We start from the raw sequence: 16,291 nt of genomic DNA, 5'->3' as shown, positions 1-16,291 counted from the left end.
ATAATTAAGCTATTATTAAAAAAACAGAAAGAAGAAATAAAGAAAAGAAGAAAGCAATAACTATTAACTACCACATGGGGTTAGCGTAGTTTATCCTCTTTCTTCATCTAAATAAATACTCTCTCACGCAACTCTTACACCATTTTACTCTTCTCTTCCTCTTTCTCTTCTCCATCTCCAATGGCTCCTCCAAAATCAAAACTCAAAACCCTAATTTCTCTCTCTAAACTCTTCCTTTCTTTCTCTCTCCTCCTCCACACCGCCATTGCCGACGATGCCGTTTTCATGAACAAGCTTTCAAAAGCCCTTACTCCAACTCCCTCAGGCTGGTCATCGTCAGCCACATTCTGCAACTGGAGCGGCGTCAAATGCGACGGTTCAAATCGCGTAATATCGATTAACTTAGCTTCTAGTTCACTCACCGGAAAATTACCTTCCGATCTGAACTCACTGTCAGAACTCACTACACTTTCTCTTCAATCCAACTCTCTCTCCGGTGAGTTACCTTCACTCGCTAATCTCTCGAATCTTCAAACGGTTTTTCTCGGAAACAACAACTTCACTTCAATCGCTAAAGGTTGCTTTGAAGGACTCACTAGTCTCCAGAAACTTTCCTTGACTCCGAACACTAACCTTGCACCGTGGACGATTCCGACTGAGTTGACTCAGTCTTCGAATCTCGTCGAACTTGACCTTGGTCAAACGAATCTCATAGGTTCGTTACCGGATATATTCGATACATTGGTTAGTTTGCAGAAACTTCGTCTTTCTTACAATAACCTCACTGGAGATTTACCTAACTCATTCTCTGGATCTGGGATTCAGAATTTGTGGCTTAATAATCAGCAAGATGATTATGGTTTTACTGGTTCTATTGATTTGCTTTCTTCGATGTCACATTTAACTCAAGTTTGGTTTCAGAAGAACAAGTTCACTGGTCCAATTCCTGATTTATCAAACTGTACTAATTTGTTTGATTTGCAGCTTCGTGATAATCAGTTAACTGGTGTTGTTCCGTCTTCTTTGATGAGTTTATCTAGCTTGACGAATGTTTCTTTGGATAATAACAAGTTGCAGGGTCCTTTTCCTTCTTTTGAGAAAGGTGTAAAGGTTACTCTTGATGGGATTAATAGCTTTTGTGGAAAAGCTCCTGGACCTTGTGATCCTAGGGTTACAACTTTGCTTGATATTGCTGCTGGTTTTGGGTATCCTCTTCCGTTGGCTAGTTCTTGGGGAGGGAATGATCCTTGTGATGATTGGAGCTTTGTTGTGTGTTCGGGATCGAAGATTATTACAATCAATTTACCAAAAAAGCATTTGAATGGGACCATTTCACCTGCATTTGGGAATTTAACTGATTTGAGGAATTTGTATTTAGGTGGTAATAATTTGTCAGGTTCGATACCGGGGAGTTTGACGGGTTTGACTCAACTTGAGGTTTTGGATGTGTCTAACAACAATCTATCTGGAGATATTCCTATGTTTTCGGGTAAAGTCAAGTTCAATTCTGCTGGTAATGTTTTGCTTGGGCATTCAGGAGGTGGTGGAGGAAGTGGAACTACTCCACCAACGGATTCTGGTGGTGCACCGAACGGAAGTCCATCGGGAAAGGCAAGTGGTTCTTCACTTTCGCCTGGTTGGATCGCAGGTATAGCTGTTATTGTTGTGTTTTTTGTTGCAGTGGTGTTGTTTGTGTTTTGCAAGTGTTATACCAAGAACCGGAGGCATGGGAAATTCGGAAGGGTTAATAATCCTGAAAATGGTAAAGGTGATGTTAAAATTGATGTCATGAGTGTTTCTAATTCTAATGGATATGGTGGAGTTGCGAGTGAGTTACAGAGTCAGGGAAGTGAGCGCAGTGACATTCAGGTTTTTGAGGGTGGAAATGTTACTATTTCTATCCAAGTTCTTAGGCAAGTAACCGGTAATTTCAGTGAAGATAACATTTTGGGTAGGGGAGGTTTCGGAGTTGTTTATAAAGGGGAATTGCATGATGGGACTAAGATTGCTGTGAAGAGGATGGAATCTGTTGCAGTGGGAACTAAGGGATTGAATGAGTTCCAAGCAGAGATTGCAGTTCTAACTAAAGTTAGGCATAGGCATTTGGTTGCTCTTTTAGGATTCTGCATAAACGGCCATGAAAGGCTTTTGGTGTATGAGTATATGCCGCAAGGAACATTAACACAACATCTGTTTGATTGGGGTGAAAATGGATGTGCTCCTTTGACTTGGAAACAGAGGGTAGCAATAGCTTTGGATGTAGCGCGGGGAGTGGAATACTTGCACAGCTTAGCTCAACAAAGTTTCATTCACAGGGACTTGAAACCCTCCAACATACTATTGGGTGATGACATGAGAGCAAAGGTTGCAGATTTTGGGTTGGTTAAAAATGCACCGGATGGCAAATATTCCGTTGAGACAAGATTGGCTGGAACATTTGGATATTTGGCACCTGAATATGCAGGTATAGAAAGCCTTTAATTAAATTTGTCTTCAGTTTTAACGAGCTTTTATTTATTTCCAATTTTGGTTATTAACTATCTATCAGTTGCTGCACTCGATGCCATGCTTTGTTTAATATCTGTTACTGCACTTAATGCCATGCTTTGTTTAATTCCTATATGTATTTGTGAACTACTAGCTGTGATGTTCTTTCCTTCTTTGTGATTAGTAATTTGCATATTTTGTTTGTCCCTTTTAATGAGATTTTTTCCATTTATATTTGTTTTTCCATATACATCTCTTTGATGGATGGTTTCAGGGCTCATAAATAATATGTTTTTCCATTTAAAGATAGATACATTGTTACAAGTGGATGACACCCAGTTACCTTTATTATGCTGTAAATACTCTGGTTACATCGAATCTTGGATTAATCTCTGATTTTTCCTATATCCTCCAGATATTTTTAAACCTTTATGAAGAAAATAGGGAAGGAAAAAGTAGATAACTTTAATATTTTAGGAAGATAATAAGTATTTCATACTTTTTATTGAGTAACTATATATGACTGGTTCAAAAAGACTTGTAATTTTTCTTAGGTCAATGCTTAATTGCTAATGAGTTTTTTTAGGTGAACAAAAGCGGGTCTTACCCCCAAGAAACAAAGAAAAGAAAAACTACAAACCCCTAACAAATAGGGAACCCGAATTGTCCGCTACAAATGCTGAATAGAAAAAAGTAGGAACATTTACAAAGATATGCAATTGCATCAGTTGATTTAAACCTTCCTTAGAAAAAGTGTCAGCCGCCTGATTTGTCTCCCGAAGAATATGATTCCCCACAACACAATTCTCAAAACTATATTTATTTCTAGCTCTCCAAATGCAATCCAAAGTCACCACAAATGTTACAACTCCCCTCTGCTGTGACTTTCCGCTTCCTTATTGCACTTGTTAGTAGGACTAGGACCTTATATTTTGTCATAGGTTAAGGTTGCATTTGTTTGTAGAACTTCATAGATTTAGCTGATGCAAATTATTGTTTAATTAGAAGTGAAGTGAATGGTTGCATTTGCTTTGTGCTTGTTCGTTCCTATGCAGCCACTGGAAGAGTGACAACCAAAGTAGATGTTTACGCATTTGGAGTAGTTCTGATGGAACTGATTACTGGTAGAAGGGCATTGGACGATTCTATGCCTGACGAAAGATCGCATTTGGTTTCATGGTTCCGTAGGGTACTAGTCAACAAGGAGAACATCCCTAAGGCAATTGATCAAACACTGAACCCTGACGAAGAAACCATGGAGAGCATATATAAAATCGCTGAGCTTGCAGGCCATTGCACTGCTCGCGAACCACACCAGAGACCAGATATGGGACATGCAGTGAATGTCCTTGTTCCTCTAGTAGAGCAATGGAAGCCTAGCAACCATGAAGAAGAAGATGGTTATGGTATTGACCTTCACTTGAGCCTTCCTCAAGCTCTGCAAAGATGGCAAGCCAATGAAGGCACTTCCACAATGTTTAATGACATGTCTTTCTCACAAACCCAATCAAGTATTCCATCAAAACCTTCAGGATTTGCAAACTCCTTTGATTCAATGGATTGCCGGTAACAAAAATGACAACTTTCTAATTGCTTCTCAGTGGGGATTGAGAAGGTTAAGCTGTTTTGATCTAGCATATCATTGCGAAATTGTATCACAAATTTCATTTATTTATTTTTTAAAATGTCAATTTTCCTGATGTTGTTTATTGATTTTTTAAAGCTAGCGATTTGGGTTTTTAGTGTTTGGGATTATTAGATAGAAAATATTATAGAAATGTTAATTGAATGATATACTGTTTAACATCTTTTAATTATTATCAGAAGAATATTTGCTGTATTTTGTTGTGTTGTTTATAAGCAGATAATGATGTTTATACATCCCTTTGTCTTTTCAATCAAGCATTTATATAGTATAATTTGCAAGAATAATGCTAGCAACACACTCTTTAACAAACACACTCCAACACACTCTCTTTTATTGGTTGAAATTCACATGGGTCCATAAAAAAATGTGGACCCATATAACTTTTATGGGACCCATATAAATTTTAACCAATAGAAGAAAGTGTGTTAGAGTGTGTTTGTTAAAGAGTGTGTTGCTAGCACTTCTCAATTTGCAATGTTTCCAATACCGCGTAAATCAACATCAATTAACAAAATGAAGAATTTCTAATTTAAATTAACAATTATTTTGTCTACTTTTTCTTCTTTCTCGTGGGTCCGTATTTTACGCCATAATAGGACATTTGTGCGGCGGTTTATCTATTCTTACCTCAAAATCTCAGTTGATGAGTGAGACAGAGACTACAACTCAACACGTTTGTGTTTGCGCATGTCACGTTGTGTTAGAGCTGGACAAGAAAAAAACTAGACTAAAATATGGTCGCTGATAGGTGACTTTTGAAACAAAACACATGCTGCTGCGGGCTCCATTTGGAAACAAAACAACACATGCAATTATTTGACTTTCTAGATTCCTGATGCCTTCAAATCTGGGACTGGAACCACGGCGTAGTGACTATGACTAAGTGTATATACAACCCGCCGGGACTAGTTTGTGGCAATAATAGTTTGTAGTTGCACTTGCACATGAATTTCTTGATTGAGAAGTTTTGCTAAAGGATCTAGATTCTATCTCGTCAGGGAACTATGTAGTCCCACAGTGAGATTGTTGTAGATCTTACAATTGAAATTGGACTGTGTAGATTAATAGCTCATAAAATAAATAAGAACTATATCACGGAGCCGCCCGATAGTTGAAATCAACCTGTAGTTAAATAATGAAAATATTTATTTTTTAATTTAGTGAAAATTATATAAGTCGTGAAGAATCCATATTAATTAATTTTAACTCATTAGAGAGAAAGAGTTAAAAGAAAGTATTTTTTAACGCTTCTCTTTCTTCAATAGACGTCTCACAAAATAAAACTAAGGAACTTTGACCTCTTCTTTTTTCTTCTTATCTTCTATATAATTTTTTTTTAAGACAAATTATATTAGACACTCTATACCAAAAACAAGTGTGCAAGGAATGGAATCCAAGTAATATAAGCATTAGAAATTTAGAATTACAATCAAAGACAAAATCCAGAGTGTAAAACTAGGGTAGAGCATCGGGTGAGTTTAGACGGATTCAAGTATTAAATAACTCACCTAAGAAAGATCTAGAGTGTAAAATTTTGGTCCATCTCTGACCATTTTAAGCTTTGCTTTTGTCGAATCTCAGTTTATATGACTATAAGTTAATTTTTCGGTGGACACTTATGAGAGACTGCACCAACGACATGAAAGGAGCAATATTTTGACCATTTCACACTTTAAGAAAAATGCATAAATAAAGGAGAGGGAATTGTACAATTACTAAACTGCCCTTACCTTTTTCATTATTAGTAGTAATGATTAAATTGGTTGAGTATGCCACACATAAATAGGGGCCCACATAAAAGGTAAAATTGGAAAAAAATGATTTTTAAAGTTGTATAAGTCATTTATTTTGGGACAAATCAAAGTCAAAAAAAGGTCATTTAAAATGGGACGGAGGGAGTATATTTTTTATTCGTAATTATTATTGTGTTTCTTTAGTTTCAGTTGTCATTAATTTGCTCCGCACTTCATAATATTAGTGCGAGTCGAAACAAATTCACAATAGACTCAAAAATCCATATAAACACGCTCAATCCACCAAATTTGTATAAGTCAGTTTAAATATTCTTGCGTGCCCCTACAAATCATAGTATTAGTACTCCCTCCGTCTCAATTTTTTTGTCCAAAAACTTTCGTTCTTTTAAGAAACCAAGATATGATTAATTACATTTTATCATTTGTCCCTTACAAAAACTAAAACATTTATTAAATAAATTTATATGCAAAATTGTAAAAGGAACAAAAATTTGAGGAGAGACTTATAAACATCAACTACAACATCTATATCCTTTCAAATGAATAGAAATACAATAGAGTAATAATCACACAACACGCCTCTGATGAGAAGAAATGTGATTTTGAGCTGTCGTTATAGACAGGACAAATCGAGCAGTTGAAAATGATTGAAAGTTGTTGATTGAGATGTGATTATATCAAAAAAGAAAAGTTTCGATTGTTATAATTATTTTGTCGCCTCAGTTTGTTTTGAAGATAAAGATTAGAAGGTTACTTATTTCATAGCTGGAACTTGGAAGCAAAATTTAGTACTACTTACTTGCTAATGTTAAGTTGCTGTTTTATTTTTACTTCTAAGTATAAATAAAAATATTAATTTTCTTTTTTGTCCTTATATGTAAAATTTAGACAGAAGACAATGATGTTTTGTAGCATTTCTGGTACAAAATTTTATCAACATAAATAAAGTGAATTAAATTGATATGTCATGATTAAAAATGAAAATAGAAAATAAATACAGGAACTTAACAAACATATTTGGCCCATTAAGAAAAAATGGAATTATAATTAATTAGAATTTAATTTATATGCACCGTCAGTGTAAAGTTATTTTACACATGCATCCAATAATATACTGACACATCATGTATGGTATTTAAAAACACATGATGTGTCACATTCATTAAATGATGTGGCAACGCATCATTGGATATATGTGTAAAGAATCTTTACACCGACAGTACACAACAATTAAACTCTTATAATTATCAATGGAAAAGTTAAAAAATAATTGTAACTCTAATTAATACTTTTTTAGAAGAATTTTTTTGGATGGAGAGATGGTGTCTCAATCTAGTGAAGCTTTTAGTATATTGGCTTAATTAGTCTTTTGGTCCTTTAAAGATATTTTAGGTTTCACAATGATCCCTTAAAGAAAAAAAGGTCAGGATTGGTCCCTTAAAGACACATTTGTTTTTCAATTGGTCCTTTCCGTCAATTTTTTTCAAAAAATGTTAATTTTAGTAGACTGAATTGTGGATGTCATTAGGTGTAAGTGGTCCACCAAAAACCTTATTAATTTTTAAAATTTTAGCCATTGGAATTTTTTGTTATATTTGGAGTAAAATTTAACGGAAAAAACCAATATGACAACAATATATGTCTTTAAGGAACCAATCCGGGTCTTTTTTATTTAAGGGACCAATCCGGACCTTTTTTTCTTTAAGAGACCATTGTAAAACCTAAAATGTCTTTAAGGGACCAATAGACTAATTAAGCCTAGTATGTTTTACCATTAAATCAAACCCTTAAGAGTTAACTTTAATTATATTTAGTATAATTATGTAGCAAGTAAAGTCTAAAAAAAAATTATTATTTTAAGAAATTAAATTCATTATTCCAAACAATTTATCTAGTAAATTCATTAACCACTTAGGTTTAATTACTTGATTAATTATTTTTTCTAGTAAAGTAGCCCAATTGCTTGAATCACACACTTAAACACCAATAATGTCCCTGACTAGTAATTACCAAGCTAATACTGTAACAGCAAGAGGAAAAGGATGAGATTAAATGCTACAGAATTCATGCTAGCAAAACGACATCTAAGATGGAGCACCAAGATATGATGCAAGTCGTAAAATGTCACTGAATATTCCACCAGCTGTGACTTGTGCACCAGCTCCCGGTCCACGAACTATAAGAGGTTGATATCTATACCTTCTTGTTGTGAATGCAATAATGTTATCCGAGCCGGATAATTGTGCAAATGGATGATCCTTCTTGTATCGTCGAAGCTCTACCGATCCCATTTGATTAATCACGTCTACCACACCGACATATCTCAAGACCTTCAAACATTACATATGCTCTTAAATAGTAAAAATGCAATACTATGAAGAAAATGTCATGGTGGAAAAACTAACTGATAATGTAAACTTAGCTGAAATTAGCGTAGAATATGTGTTTGTATACATTACTTGCTAAGCAAGTAATTCTGAACTGATTAACTAACTTATGTATTTAACTTTGTTAGTTAGAAGTAGTTATGCTGACTTGGCACTTGTTTTAGAGTGTTAGTTGTGAATTTGATCAATGTATATAAGCTACACCTAGTAATCATTTCACAGTTAGTTGAATAATAAACCATGAAATTTTTTCTTCTATTTCTTTGTTAATGGCATATACTATGAAGAAAGTGTGAGGTCATACTTCTCCCCCTCATGTGTAACTTTTTACATGAGGGGATCCATGTCCCTCATCTTAACTTTAAATAGAAAGTAAGCCTGCAGTTTTGGCCATTATACCTAGCCTAAAACTTCTATCAAATGAAGAGCGAGTTTATAGCGTTTTTCTTTTTGGGTTTTAACCCTCTGGTTCCCGGGGGAAGGAGGCCCCGATAATCCAGAGTTCAGCCGTGAGGTAAGTAAAGTCTGGCCAAGAATTGTTCCCACCAAGAGTCGCACTGGGGTTCTCCCGAACAATTCGTCCTAAGGGTAGCTCATTAACCACTCGAGCCAAATGTCTTGGTTTTATAGCGTTTTAAATCATTCTGAATATTTCATGCCAGGGTGAAGCAAATTAATGCAGCTTTTTGTTCTAATAGTTTAATGTAGGTTCCATAGTACTGTCTAGTTATTACTTACTTCCCCTGCAGTGTCAGCATCTTCTTGTTTCTTTGATAACTCCTGGTCAAATTTTGGTAAATTCTGCATAAACTCTTGAGCTGATGCACTAACCTGCATAAAATCATTAAGGTATACGTGTTAAGTACAAGAGTACATACTATTGATCAGAACTGCATAATTAAAGAATTGGTTCTTACTCTTAATTGTTCCGGCACAAGATTTTCAACGGGAATATCAGAAAGCTCTAGCTTTAAGCCAGATTCCCTTGCAAGAATTATCACCTATAGAACCACGGGAATTTTAGAGTCAAATGATCTTAACCAGTAAATTATCATGAACCAAGAGAAAATTTTCATTATGGTACATCTTCCCGCTAGTTCACATGATATCATGCAATGTGCATATTTTAAGGTTAATTAGCAGCATGACATTTGAAATAGTTTGTAAAAATATTAGTTTGAATCAACTTGTGTATTCAAAATCTTTCAATGGTTTTAGTATCTCAACATCTTAACCATTCAATTTCAATCTTGAAATCAAATACAAGTTTATACATGAAAACCAAAATTGAAATCAAGCTCGTACAAAAATTTAAGGTTCAATGTTTTGTGAATCAAAAACAAACATCTAGACATTTAACTTGGTTCAATTCAAAATGTGAGAATAAAATGTGGCAGATAGGTTAAAACATTGCACCTTTCTTGCAACATCCGTTCCGGACAGATCATCCCTCGGATCTGGTTCAGTATAACCTGCTTTCTTTGCTTCAGCAACTACCTCACTAAAAACTCGGCCATCTTTGAAGTTATTAAAGATGTAACTCAAAGTCCCACTGCAAAATCAGAAGTTATACTTTCAAAAGTGCCTAGAGATAATCCTTGAATTAATACTTTTAATTTATTTATGCCTTCGAAGAGGGAAAACTGTGGCTATACGGATGGACTCAGTGCTAGATCAGAAATTTTAAAAGTCGGAGATGTGAGTTTGATCCACATAAAAGACAAGTGGAGGGAGAAAAGTAGTTTTGAAGTGAACCTGAAGATGCCTTCAATTTGCAATATTTTGTCACCAGTTTCGAGAAGCCCTCGTAAAGTTCCAATAATTGGAAGACCGGCTCCAACAGTAGCTTCATAGAAGTAATGTGTGTATGATTGTCTCTGAAGAGCTCTTAACCTCAAATACTAGAAGCAAAAGAGTAAAGATGAGAAAGTCCCAAAAGTGGCAACTTGTGAATCAAATAGTAACACATAAAGTGTGTAATGAAGGTGAATTGTTTGTATTTCTCACAATAAAAAAAGCGATTATCTTGCCGTTTAATGCATTCATTAATGATAAAAACTTAAGGAACCAACAACATTTGCCACTGAAATGGGATCTCAAATTTCAGCTGAGAAATTTTAATATGGCGGATTATTTACCTCATTAAGTGGTCCCGAGTTGGCCTTTTTATTGGGGGTGATAACATGTATTCCTTTGCGCAGCCAGTCATCGTAATTGCTTGCTATGACGGAATCAGCTGTGCAGTCCACTAAAACCGTGTTTGGTATAAAATGATTTCCATGCACATGTTGAACAAATTTTTCCATATCAGCCACTTCACCTTTTTCTTCTCGAATTTCTCTCCACTTTACTAAGTCAATGCCCCTGAAATAAAAAAAATAAAACTATAGCTTATCATAATCGAAATAGAACCAAATTAAAGCCAAGGGCATCAGCAAACAAATTCCAGGATGCAGACTGCATATCAAATAAATTTTTTCAACGATAGATGAATATCATGAGTAAGGAGAGTCGTCAAATCAATAACTTTCCGAAAATGTGTTTGTATCATACCACCTGGAGATCTAATACTCACAGTGATCAGGGCACTGATAACAGAAATGTATATCCTTTTATTATTATACTGAACTGTGCTTAGTTGCTCAAGGTTGAGCCTTCATTGTTGGTTAAGAGATTTCACAGTTAAAATTAAAATTAATTCCTTAGCTTTTAAGGGATTAAGCCTAAAACAATTTGACTTACGAATCGTCAAGGAGCATCAACTTTGAACCCATGATGCCCATTACACGCAAATCAATGTTTGATTCTTCTTTCAAAGTTGATGCCTGCGTTAACAAATGTTACATCAATTACTCTATCGACTGGGGAGCCATTATGCTTGTTGAATCCCCATAAACATAATACTTATGGACCCAACTAATAAAACAATGGAACTGTAATAAATTTATAATACTTATAAATGCTGAAAGAAGCATGGCGTACACACAAACTTATATGCAGAAATTGTACCTGATCCCTTAGCTGATCAAGTAGTGTGCTCCCGATTAATCCAGGTCCAATTATGCCCATTGCTATGGTGGTTTCTGAGTAATAAAATCTGGAATGGACCGCCCGCAGAGCCTTTATAGCATCCTCTCGCTTAAGAACAACAGTAACATTGTACTCTGAACAACCTTGTGCTATAGCAAGGATATTTATGTTGGCCTGTTTCATTTACAAGTTTGAACATAAACAAGTTAAACAAATGAATAAATAAATAAATAAATAAATAGATAAAACAAATGAACGACTGCTTCATCTTTCTTCGATATCTTGTTCTGTGATCAATACTTTCCCCTCTTCTTCCTTAATGTATTTCACCTCATTTTAGTTTTGTTTTTCTTTCACTACTGGTAGCAAGTTTATAGCTACCTCATTCCCTTTTTTAATGTCTAGGGACCGGTATAGTCCATCAAATTTTCTTGATTTAGCTTCATTTATCGGCTTCTTAGTGTGCTGCTTATAAAAATAGTATTATAAACCTTGACAAAAACTGTCATACAAGTAAGTATGATACCTTAGCCAATGCATTGAAAAGGGTGGCACTAACTCCTGGAGTGCTTGCCATTTTCTGGCCAACAGCTGCCAAAATACTGCAATTTGGAATGACTGCAACCTGAGAAGTGGCTACATACTTTAGATTGTTATAAAAGTTTGTTGTTTCTTGACAACAAGACAACATTTATTTGTATGCGTAGTCTCCCCTTAATTAAGGAGGTGTAATAAAAGAAACACTTGCACAAGAACAAAAATTATATCAGTACTAGGTCAGTTTATACCCTTAAAGGCTTAAATTATTTGGAATTAGTATGTAATTTACCATAAGCTTTATACCCTTAATTTCAATTCACAATTGAACAGAAGAAGAAATTGGTTGCAATCAAATTGAAATTATAAGCATGTTTTTATAGCAGAATTGGAGTTGGCACCTGAGAAAGACACCCAGCATACAAAGCGCTATGAAATATTGATTGCAACACCTCAGATACAGCTTTTACTTCCTTTTCAGGTACAGCAAAACATACAGAATGCTCACTACTAGCCTACACAGAAACAGTTAAACATGTCAGTTACATAAATGCAACTGTGGAAAAGCGAGGTTAGCAGCAAAAGCGGGTGAGTGCACCTGAGATATCATAATAACATTGGCTCCAACCTCTTTTACTGCGCTAAAAATAGTACTGGCAGTACCTGGAACACCGGCCATTCCAGTTCTACAAAACAAAACAATGAGAAAACAGTATAGTCTACAACTTTTTTGAGAGTAGTAATTAAGAGTAATCGAAGAGAAAGCATCAAACAGAAAGAAAACAAAATCATTGATCAAATAAAATATCTGCGTGTCTCACCCTTCCACATTTATAAGCGCCAAATTGTCTATCGTTGTAAAGCCTTTGACATAATTTGTTAATATCTTCCTATCTTCATTTTCAATAATAGAAGGATGGCAGATCTTTGTTCCAGAAGCAGATGTGTTGAAAATATTCCTTATTATAATTGGTATTCCATATCGAATAACTGGACTAATTGTGCGTGGATGTAAGACATTTGCACCAAAATACGACTGCAAAAGATGCAGTTTGAAAGTTAATCTCCTGAATTTTAAGGACACAAAGTTAATCTCCTGAATTTAAGGACAAAAGACGCTTTGACGCTTTCCAGTGTGCAACTTACCATCTCCCATGCCTCTTGATAAGACAGTGTCTTCAAAATCACAGCATCACTAACTGGACAAGATATCATTTATGCAGAATCAGCACATAAAACAAAACACAACCATCATCGATATGTCAAGATTGAAGTAAACGAAGAACGAAGGCCATGGTATGTGTTGATAAGTATTATTAGAATTAAAATTCGACGACTATCATATAATCCACTTATGGTTAAACTAGCATCTGAAATAAGGAGCAAAACAAACCTTTTCGAGGATCTGCACTATACACACCATCAACATCTGTCCAAATGGTAACTTGACGAGCCTTGAATAGAGCGCCCATAATTGCTGCGGAGAAGTCACTTCCATCTCTCTTGAGAGTAGTCGGAATATTTTGAGGTGTGCTTGCTATAAATCCAGTAGCAATGATTACCTTAGATGGATTAAGAGAATACCATTCATTAAGTCTTTGTTCAGTTTCCAAGTAATCAGGATCAACTTGATCAGCACGAGTAGGATTTACGACGAGTACTTCCCTTGTGTCCATCCAGTTGCATGGAGTCCCTTTCTGCAAAGTAGAAAGAAAGCATGCATGATTCAATCATCACAACAAAAATAAATATTAAAAAAAATTCACATATTTTCTTTGTAAAACAACAAACCTTCTTGACAACATAAGACAATATCTGTGCAGACCATAACTCCCCATGTCCCACAATTAAGTCAGTAAAGGATTCTGTAGCATGACCAGCTGCAATGTATTGTGTTATTAGTTAGGATGATAGGCTCAGAAACTCCTTTTAAGCAACAGTACAGATGCATTCCTTATCATTCATGATAAATGATTCTTTATATAAAAACTAACAGAAGGGACTAATGTGACAAACAGAGATATCTTTAAGGGATTAAAGCGGAACGTTTATTCATTATGGGACCAATGTGAAACCAAAAAATTCTTTAAGGGATCAAACATGGTAGTCAGAATCGCAATTCAACACGTAAGATCAAAATACTAATTAAGCCTAAAAAAAATAAGCTTAAAATAGTAACAGATCAAATAAAAGCACTTACAGTTGCAATCCTCAGCCAAAGATTTTCAAGTACGATCACAATTAGGACAAGAAAACAAACAGAAATGGCCATGTTAAAAAGCATCTTAGGTGAATAAAAAAGGGATTATTTTTAGGCCATATCACAAAGATTTGTCTTTTATTTTTTCCTGTTGGTAATGCTTTTCCAAGTCAAATGAACATGTCTGTTATTTGCTGAACAAAAAACACTGTTGGTACTTCAACTCAACATATTTAATGATTTTTGTTTCCACACATGATTAGAGAGATGAAAATAAAAAAAGTTGCATCATTCATGAAATCTAAACAAAAGTACTGAAATATTTTATTATCATCATCCAATACTCCAAACTCTTTGATCACAAAAAATTCATGATATCTGAACTATTAGCTTAATTATAGCAGATATTTTATAGCATATAAGTTCATACAAAGACTAAAAAATAAAAATAAACATTTTACAGGGACTAAAAACATATTTCACTCGTAACTTTTAACAGAACAAAAGAGAGAAACAAAATGTAAGTATACCTATATCTATAGCTTGAAGCATTGCCTTTAAATTTCCAACATCTTGATGCAAATTAGATAAGAAACTAGCAAGATCATTTCCATCAAACAATTCATGTGCAGTTAAACTATGCTTCTCAGCAACAGCATCAAGTGCAGATATATAAGACTTATCCTGAGATTGAGCTTTGTTAATGAGTTCATACATCATATCTGTTACTTTTGACATAGCAGATACTACCACTAATTTTCTCTCAGAATCATCATTGATTATTACATCTGCAACATTATTTATTCTCACTGAACTTCCCACACATGTTCCTCCAAATTTGTGAACAGACCAAGTTTCTCCTTTTGGGAGCTTTTTTTCTTCTACAGCTACATCTACTGAAAAATCTAATAAAAACATAAATTAATTAATTAAATAAATTATCTAATTCTGCAAAATTGCAATAGTTTTTTCTTGTATATAAAATTAAGTAAAATATTAACCTGTAAGTGAAGAGTGTATCTTGATGCTTGGTGACTCTCTTGTACATCCTAAATTAACACTCTTCCTGAGATGAAAATAAATATATAAAATAATAACAAATAAATATTCTCAAAAGAAAATGAAATCTCTAAATGGATAATGAGAAATAAAAGGAAAATGCAAGGGAATATATATACTTAATGTAAAGTACTTCCTCCTTCGGTCATCCATAATTATAAGCAAAAGTTTATTTTTTAGATTCATTAAATAACTTAGTATCTGGTATATTTATGTCCGGAGAAACTATATAACATGAAAGAGATTGTGTTTGCATTAATGTGAAGTTTAGTTTACCTAAATAATGATGTGTTAGGAAAGAAATAGAGTATAGTTATGGAGTAATAATGATAAAAAAAGAAGAAAGCATACCGAAGGAAAAATGAAGGAGAGGAATGAGATTGAAAGGTGGGAAGTGGAAAGTGTGGAAGTGAAATGGAAAAGAAAGATTGGGGGATCACCACAGAGCAAAACGACAACATTTGACAATGGTTGGACTTGGCAGCAGCAGGAACAAGAAAGGACAGCAGTGTGTTTGTGTGTGTGAGTGAGTGACTGAGTGTTTGTGGACTGTGGTTCCTCTCTCTTCTCACAGTCTCTCACTCTCATTTTATACTGAATGAATTTACAACCGGATATCATTTACAGGCAACTACCGTTTTTTACACGCATCTACCATTTATAAAGTGACATATTCTTGAATGGTCACGTGACCAAGAAATTATATTTTTTAGTCACTCTCACAATAATTGAGATGATGAGATCCCTATTATATGGGTTGCATTTATTTTATTTTTTTATTTTTTTTTATTTTTTTGGATACAAAAAGGGGCTAAAGCCCGAAAAAAGAAACAACTACAAAGAGATGATTCTAGGGGTAGTTATCCTCATAACATCAGCTAACATCAATGAACTCACTCTAGGCGGACATTGCTCATACACACGTAATCCCGGATCATGATCACAACCCAAATTAGTAAGGGCATCAGCACAAGCATTCGCCTCACGATAAGAGTGGCAAATCTTGACTTCTCAATCCATTGCAAGTAGACGACGAATTTCTTGAATAATTCTCCACCCAACAACACTTCCATCTCTCGCACTATGTAGTGTCTGCACCACTACATTAGAATCAATATGTAGCTCAATCTTTTTAAAACCTTTTTCATTAGCAATCTTAAGGCCATCAAGAACTCCCCACTGCCCGTTT

The 16,291-nt window shown here is 34.7% G+C and overlaps 2 protein-coding genes across 3 annotated transcripts; one reads left to right on the top strand and one right to left on the bottom strand.

The window, feature by feature from the left end:
• LOC123908111 (receptor-like kinase TMK4) lies at nucleotides 1–4,327 on the top strand. The gene is made up of 2 exons (XM_045958645.1): nucleotides 1–2,464; nucleotides 3,543–4,327. Exons 1-2 carry the CDS (start codon nucleotides 181–183, stop codon nucleotides 4,055–4,057), a joined length of 2,799 nt encoding a protein of 932 aa, XP_045814601.1. The 5' UTR covers nucleotides 1–180; the 3' UTR covers nucleotides 4,058–4,327.
• Nucleotides 4,328–7,840: 3,513 nt separating this feature from the next.
• Nucleotides 7,841–15,823, bottom strand: LOC123905207 (bifunctional aspartokinase/homoserine dehydrogenase 2, chloroplastic-like). Of its 2 annotated transcripts, none has more exons than XM_045954834.1 (18): nucleotides 15,454–15,823; nucleotides 15,045–15,109; nucleotides 14,574–14,948; nucleotides 13,635–13,723; nucleotides 13,237–13,540; nucleotides 12,990–13,042; nucleotides 12,665–12,879; nucleotides 12,442–12,529; nucleotides 12,245–12,358; nucleotides 11,833–11,931; nucleotides 11,286–11,480; nucleotides 11,019–11,101; nucleotides 10,415–10,640; nucleotides 10,032–10,177; nucleotides 9,693–9,828; nucleotides 9,194–9,277; nucleotides 9,015–9,107; nucleotides 7,841–8,219 (listed from the first exon to the last, which is right to left on the bottom strand). In XM_045954834.1, the coding sequence occupies exons 1-18, from the start codon at nucleotides 15,561–15,563 to the stop codon at nucleotides 7,974–7,976; spliced, it is 2,721 nt and encodes a 906-aa protein (XP_045810790.1). In that variant the 5' UTR covers nucleotides 15,564–15,823; the 3' UTR covers nucleotides 7,841–7,973. The 2 variants fall into 2 exon arrangements, with proteins under 2 accessions (XP_045810790.1, XP_045810791.1); XM_045954835.1 differs by having other exon boundaries at nucleotides 14,574–14,939; nucleotides 15,454–15,733.
• Between the last annotated feature and the right edge of the window lie 468 nt (nucleotides 15,824–16,291).

Source organism: Trifolium pratense, linkage group LG2 (genome assembly GCF_020283565.1).
Source record: "Trifolium pratense cultivar HEN17-A07 linkage group LG2, ARS_RC_1.1, whole genome shotgun sequence".
NCBI classification, from domain to species: Eukaryota; Viridiplantae; Streptophyta; class Magnoliopsida; order Fabales; family Fabaceae; genus Trifolium; species Trifolium pratense.
This window is presented reverse-complemented; position numbering and strand designations above follow the sequence as displayed.

Excerpts from the sequence above, each read along its gene's own strand:
- LOC123908111 (XM_045958645.1), top strand. The coding sequence starts at position 181 with ATGGCTCCTCCAAAATCAAAACTCAAAACCCTAATTTCTCTCTCTAAA. Across the intron at positions 2,465-3,542 it reads TTTGGCACCTGAATATGCAG|CCACTGGAAGAGTGACAACC; the intron begins GTATAGAAAGCC and ends GTTCCTATGCAG.
- LOC123905207 (XM_045954834.1), bottom strand. The coding sequence starts at position 15,563 with ATGTTGTCGTTTTGCTCTGTGGTGATCCCCCAATCTTTCTTTTCCATT. Across the intron at positions 13,541-13,634 it reads TGTCTTATGTTGTCAAGAAG|AAAGGGACTCCATGCAACTG; the intron begins GTTTGTTGTTTT and ends TCTACTTTGCAG. Across the intron at positions 11,932-12,244 it reads ATGCTGGGTGTCTTTCTCAG|GTTGCAGTCATTCCAAATTG; the intron begins GTGCCAACTCCA and ends GCCACTTCTCAG.